General features: G+C 41.8%; 1 protein-coding gene across 1 annotated transcript; it reads left to right on the top strand.

Annotated features, from left to right (window-relative positions):
• The first annotated feature begins 222 nt into the window (after positions 1 to 222).
• On the top strand, positions 223 to 7204 carry LOC112142442 (kelch-like protein 28). The gene is made up of 6 exons (XM_024265830.2): positions 223 to 552; positions 1253 to 1513; positions 1587 to 2224; positions 2308 to 2751; positions 4097 to 4305; positions 5338 to 7204. Exons 2-6 carry the CDS (start codon positions 1253 to 1255, stop codon positions 5499 to 5501), a joined length of 1716 nt encoding a protein of 571 aa, XP_024121598.1. The 5' UTR covers positions 223 to 552; the 3' UTR covers positions 5502 to 7204.
• The last annotated feature ends 67 nt before the right edge of the window (positions 7205 to 7271 follow it).

Below are 7271 nucleotides of genomic sequence, written 5' to 3'. Positions count from 1 at the left end.
AAAACCAGTAATGGAAAATCTGATTCAGTCATATGTTGGAAAAACCTTGTGAAAAATCCAAAAAAATCCAGCATTTTTCGACCATAATGTTGTCTTTAATCGTTTTTTTATTGTCTAAATTCCAATATTATATTATAGATAGGAGTATTTCATTTCCCCCCCCAAAAAATTACCATAAAACTTTCATTTCTGGTTAAATTTGTGCAGGCAAATATATATCTGAAGCTTTGGTATAATTTTAGTATAATACATATATATCTGCAGGATTTATCGGCAGATTTTCTTTGTTTGCTTGAGTTTTTTGTTTTCATTTTTCATCTTTTATTTTGCTTTCAAATGTTTTTCTTCCTTGCGTGCAGTCTTTTATTTTGAAGGAAACGGAAATGGGCGTTTCGTCCTGTTATAAGAGCTCTCTGTTAGCTTCGTAGCTAGGCTGGTTGTTAGTCGGTTGTTTTCTTGAAAGCGGTCCGGGGTTCCTCCTTTTCGGCACTGAACTCCGCCACTGCACACTCGTCCATCGCCCTGGCACGCTTAGCGGCCCGCAAGATACAGGTTTGATTCCTCGATTTGAACAGTTTTACTTGTCATTAGAATTCGGACTAAAACGTCACGTTTAGTGTCTGTCAGCCATGTCACTATATCAATCAATGATGCAGCTAACACAGGAACAGTGTTTATTTTTAGCAGCTAATCTGCAATGCAAATAATCTAAGCATAAAGGCACTGTTTTGTCGTTTGACTGTTTTCGCAAAAAATGCGGATGAAACGACGTTGACACGATGGGTATAAATGGTATTTCCTAGCAAATTAAAGCGAAGATGTTCAGGGTTTTTCTAGTATGTATGCTAGCGTGTTAGCCATCTGCTTACTTGGTGCTAGTGGGAGGTAGCTAGCATGTTTTTATGACAGTCTTCCCTTTAGAATTCAGTGATTGTTAGTTCTAAAATCTTTACATTATTATATATATTTTTTAACCAAATGTATTAGACATTTTAAGCTTCGTGTTTGTGGCTAAATTGCACAAATTTGAATCGTTTGGTCCCATTTTCCTGAATGTTTTAGAAAATGCAGTAATATGGGGTTGTTTTTATTATGACATAACTCATATCTCTTAATTAAACTTAAAAATCCCACAAAGTGGATGATTCTGTCTTGGATACACGACACATGTCCCCATTAATCCATCACTTTTATTGTCAATTGAAGTGTTTTGTTGTCATTTTACATAGTATTTGGTTCATTTTCTCCCCAGATGGACCACCAGGACCAATCCTATATGTTTGCAAGCCTCACACGACCTCACTCGGAGCAGCTGCTGCAAGGCCTCCAGCTCTTGCGGCAGGACCATGAACTGTGTGACATTGTCCTACGTGTGGGTGATGCCAAGATCCATGCCCACAAAGTAGTGTTGGCCAGTATAAGTCCGTACTTCAAGGCCATGTTTACAGGTAATCTGTCAGAAAAGGAGACATCTGAGGTGGAATTCCAGTGCATCGACGAGGCCGCCTTGCAGGTAACGTATAGCACAAGTAGACGCACAGATTAAAAGCCCATGTGGTGACACATTTATTGTTTTACTCCTTCAGGCCATCGTAGAGTATGCCTACACCGGCACGGTGTTCATCTCCCAGGAAACGGTGGAATCACTACTACCTGCTGCAAATTTGCTGCAGGTGAAGCTCGTTTTAAAGGAGTGCTGCTCCTTTTTGGAAAGCCAGCTGGATGCTGGGAACTGTATAGGCATTTCTCGGTTTGCAGAGACGTATGGCTGCCACGACTTGTGCCTGGCCGCCACAAAGTTTATATGTGAAAACTTTGAGGAGGTTTGTCAGACAGAGGAATTCTTTGAACTGACGCGAGCCGAGCTGGACGAGATCGTGTCTAATGACTGTCTTAAAGTGGTCACGGAGGAGTCTGTTTTCTTCGCCCTAGAATCATGGATCAAATATGACATAACTGAAAGACAGCAGCATCTGGCTCAGTTGCTCCACTGCGTTCGCCTTCCACTTCTTAGCGTCAAATTCCTCACCCGACTATATGAGGCAAACCACCTCATACGAGATGATCACACGTGCAAGCATCTTCTGAACGAGGCCCTGAAGTACCACTTTATGCCTGAACACCGACTGTCCTATCAGACGGTGTTGTCTGCACGACCCAGGTGTGCCCCGAAAGTGTTGTTGGCGATAGGAGGGAAAGCTGGGCTGTTTGCCACCCTCGAAAGGTAATTTAAATTAAATGGAAAACCAGATTTACTCTTGTTTTTGTCTATATTAATATCTTCTGTTTTTTTTTTTCTTTTTGCAGCATGGAAATGTATTTTCCACAGACAGATTCATGGATAGGACTGGCCCCTCTCAGTGTTCCCCGGTATGAGTTTGGAGTGGCGGTACTGGACCACAAGGTGTACGTGGTGGGAGGCATTGCCACACACATGCGGCAGGGCATTAGCTACAGACGACACGAGAGTACGGTGGAAAGCTGGGACCCCGAGACAAACACTTGGTCCTCAGTGGAGCGGATGGCGGAGTGTCGCAGCACCCTCGGGGTGGTGGTTCTGGCCGGAGAGCTCTACGCCCTGGGAGGGTACGACGGCCAGTACTACCTTCAGTCGGTGGAGAAATACGTTCCAAAGCTGAAGGAGTGGCAACCTGTTGCTCCCATGACAAAGTCCCGCAGCTGCTTTGCCACAGCTGTGTTGGATGGCATGATCTACGCAATCGGAGGCTACGGCCCTGCACACATGAACAGGTAATGCCTTTGATAGGAATACATACTTTTAGCCACATAATTTATTACCACTCACATAAGGTATAGTAAAAATGCATCTTGTTTTGGAATTTTTACAGTGCAGGGTCTGCTCAAATGGCAATGGGTTATTAATTTTTTTTTTTAAGATTGTACACTTACAAGTTAATTTAATCATCTCTCCATGAAAACATAGTTTGTTAAAATATCGGAAAAATGTATTAGGAATAAACTTTTGGTATTTTAGAAACAATCTTTAGTTTGCAGGATTTAAAGACGCACTATTATTTTTTCCCTATATCTCCTGTAGTTGTGGCTTTTAGGGTGGAAAATTAAGGTATATGATATATTGAGGTAAATTACATTGTCTTTTTAAGTAAAACTCTGAACACTTTTGTTCTTAAATTTTGAACATTCATATCCAGTGGGATAAGATTGTGGAAGCGAACAGCAACATTCCCCATGGTGTTCAGTGTTGCCACGTTTGGGACAAAGTTGTACGGTAACTGTTGTTTTCTTAAATGTGCCAGGGTTAAAGGAGGAAGGCTGCAGAGGATCAATCTTTTTCAAACGCTTAGTGCAATCACACTAAGATTAGACTTTAGTCTTTACACTTTAGTCAAATCCAATAGGCAAAGTTCAGTTTTTCCACAGACCTGATGACCCATGTTCTCTCTCAGGGTCTTACTAGGTACTAAATAGAAATGGCAATCAAGCGAGGGATCTCGAGAGCTCCCGAGAAAATGTCCTGGGGCCTTTTTATTAGGTGAGGAAGAATCGGAGCATAGGTGATTGCTGATGTTTTATTAAGGGGGTGTTTGTCTGTATCGCTGTGATTCAGCAGAGAGCTGTGTCCCTGTGGCTGGTTTCCTTGACACCCACAGCCCTTCAGGAAAATGTGTTTGGACTGAGAATCTTGGGAGACTTTTTCCATTCCCTGGTGTCTTAAATGTTGTTGCTGGTGCCGCAAAACTAATATCAGAAAGTTCAGTGCAGAAAGTTGCAAAACTGGATTTAAAAGGATTATTGCCTCTTTTTAAACCACAAGAAAATGTAGAAATTCTAATTCGGGAAACACTCTGTTTGTTTTCCTTAAACTAGTTAATTCCGTTTACTTGGATTAAGTGTGCTCAGTTACTTAGATCTCCAAATCCAGCCAATCAGGGCAGAGGCTGTTGGAAAATGAGCTTTTGAGGACCAGGATTGGACATCCTACTCTAAGCAAAAATTGTTGCTGAAAACATGATTGCATTTAAAAAAAAATGTTTAAAGCAGAGCAAGGTATTTAGCATTTGTGTGAACTGATGTTTCAACATCGTGTGTTTTTTCTGATCTTTTTTTTATGTAGTGTGGAGCGCTATGACCCCAGCAAAGACGCCTGGGAAATGGTAGCCCCCATGGCGGATAAGAGGATAAACTTCGGAGTGGGGGTGATGCTCGGCTTCATATTTGTGGTGGGGGGACACAATGGAGTATCCCACTTATCCAGCATCGAGAGGTACGATCCTCACCAGAACCAGTGGACGGCTTGCAGACCGATGAATGAACCTCGCACCGGTGAGTCAGAAGAAACAAGTTGAGTCCACAATTTCAAGGCCCACTCCCATGAAAATGTGTTTTTAACATGATATTGAACATATATTGGGGAAAATGAAGCTTAAAATTGCATTTGAGTAATTCTTTATTTAATCGTGAGCAAACAAAAAAAAGCAGTTTGAAAAAGTTCTCTGAAGCACAGAGGTTTACATTTAAATGCAAGCAATGACTTTATTTTGTAGCATGACCCCGCTGTAATCTCACCATTATGACGCACAGCTACGTCATCGGTCTACTCTACACCCAGCATGCACTCTAATGGTCCAACACTCATGGAAATACCCGCTTAGATTGCCTGGACCATTCTAAACAGCCAGGAGCAAACTGGTGCGGTCCAGACCGCTCGGGCTCGGTGGAAATGAGACATTAGTTGTTCCTAAGGTGAGGACCAAAGCTTACGATGAGGCTTCATTCTGCCTTTATGGTCCTCACTTCTGAAACCACCTGTTGGAGAGCCTCAGGGCCACAGAGACCGTAGATATTTTGAGGGAGAGGCTATTGGATCATCTCATCTGGTCATTTATCATAAAAAAACAATTGTATATTATTTATTTTATGTTGCTTTCACTTTTATATAATTAAATACATTTAATTTATCTATTTTTTTTTTGGCTCAAAACTGTATGACTGGGTAGCTCCAGTCATTTTTGATGCACTGGTAAGAGTGTAAACTCAGCTCAATTATGGGTGACTGAAAGAGCGGTGGGGTTGCTCCATGCCAACTTTCTCTCCCACAACTTAGAGGTGAAATTCTAATGACTTATTGCTGCTTTGCAGGAAAAATATCCTGGAAAATAACACTTTTTTTTTTTTAGCCAAATCAGCATAATCCTAAAAAAAAGAAAAAAAAAACAAAAAAAGACAGCAAAGAACGCTTTAAAAATGGATCAAGATGATTAGATTTCATGTTTTGTTTTTTTGTTTTTTTTCCTTGATTTTTGACCAGTAGAAAGTAGTGTGCAGAGCTGATTGTCAACAATCATTGTCTTGCAGGTGTAGGCTCAGCCATTGTGGACAACTTCCTGTATGTGGTAGGAGGCCACTCCGGGTCGTCCTACCTGAACACTGTCCAACGTTACGACCCTATCTCGGACAGTTGGTTGGACTCCAGCGGCATGATGTACTGCCGCTGTAACTTTGGCCTGACCGCCCTTTGACCCATGGAGAAGCCAGCTAGGACTCGCTGAAGCAACTTGGTTGCTGTAACTTTGCCCTCGTCGTCTTCTCCTGTTTTCCCACATTAATCCTCTAGGTGCAGATGAGTGGAGCTGCACGCGAAGGAGAACATGGCGGACGGCTGACCGTGCAGGGGACCACAGTCACTGCTGCAGAGATGACCAAAGGCATTAAGCGAAGAGCAGTCGGGGTATTTGGCGACGCGTAGACGACCGCTCTTCTGCAGCTGAGCCATGTCCCAGAGACTCGTGGGATTGTCCCAAAGGTTTCCGTCGGCAGACACTTTAGTTTGTACGTTGTGTCGCGAACATCAAGACTTCAAATGTCTTTTGTTTTTCTGCTGCAACCACAACAGTTTGTTCAAATGTTTTTGACAAACGCAGTTTGCTTGTGTATTTGTATGGGTCTGCGGTTGTTGGCCATGCAGTGTGTTTGCTCAACAGGTACATGCATGTCAGATAGGACTGTTTATTTTGTTACACGTCTGTGTGCAGAACCGAGGCTCAGATTGAGAAGTTTCTGCATCCAAATGACTGCTTCACAAAAAACAAAAGAAGCAACGTTAAAATCTTTATATTTTTCTCTAAAAAAGAAAAGAAAAAAAAGGGCTGCCTTTTCTTTCATGTATATAATATAAATGACGTATATAGAAAATAATAATAATATATCCTTTAGTGCATTGCCTGTATATGTTTATTTGCACTGACTCATTAACGTGTGCTCGAATGTGTGTAGTTTGATTCCCAGAGTCACTTTCGTTGTGCCACTCGTCTCGGCACCGTCCAGAAATTCTGTCTTCTGTCGCCTCGGTCCAGTGTCAGTTACTACACAATTGTTTGTTCACAACACTAACTGGTGCTATATTTAGAATTCAGGATTCAGCTATGTGCATCGCTTCACATTTAACCTCCGTTTGGCTGCTGCTACATTAGATGTCCTTAATGCACAACGACAAGGCTCCAGACAATGCAATAAAATAGTCTGTTGAAAGGGAAAACGTTTTTAAGAGTCAGCCATGTGTTTCCTGTTTTTATTTATACTTCCTAATTGGAGAAACAAAAAAAAATGTTGGCGCCCTCATGTGGCTAAGTCTTGTTTTCTGTGGTAACTGATCACAGCTTTGTGTGAAGTGCCAAAACTTTTTTTTTTTTTTTTTAAACCGTACCTTTTAACTGGACAGGATTTTCATGTGCCACATTGAAATCAGCTTATTTTCTTTCTTCTGCAAACTTGTTAGCATTTCATGTTTCCGTGTATATGGACTCACTAAGGGCTGTGCAAGCCAACTTGTCACGACTCCCGTGTCTTTGGTGAATGGAAGCTCATTGAGGGTGTTGCTGTGCAGGCAGAGTAATGCACAGCTGTAGCAGAAAGCCTGAACAGAAGGAGGTGTTGTGCGTTGCCGAGTCCCATCTTTGCGTCTGCTTTTGTGTTGCTTCGTCCACTAGGGTTTGCACAAAGGTGGAAACTTTAACCAGGCTCTGCGTTGCACTTACTCTTTGATACACATTGTAATTTGTTTGTACGTTTGGAGCTAATGGCATTTAGATGATGCAATAATACTTGTGTTCTCCTCGTGGGACTTTTGTGTTTGTGTCTTTACAAGGCCAAGGCGTCTCATTATTGCTGTAACAGAACTCGATGTGGCATGTTGGCTAATAATGTGGACATGTGTGATTTCAAATTGTACCATCCATCGTTTTTGTGCTGCATGTCAGTCCCTCTACATGGCTTTTTTTTTTTTTTTTTTT

Source organism: Oryzias melastigma, linkage group LG22 (genome assembly GCF_002922805.2).
Source record: "Oryzias melastigma strain HK-1 linkage group LG22, ASM292280v2, whole genome shotgun sequence".
NCBI lineage: Eukaryota > Metazoa > Chordata > Actinopteri > Beloniformes > Adrianichthyidae > Oryzias > Oryzias melastigma.
Note: the sequence above shows the minus strand (reverse complement) of the source record. Positions and strands in the feature narration are given on the sequence as shown.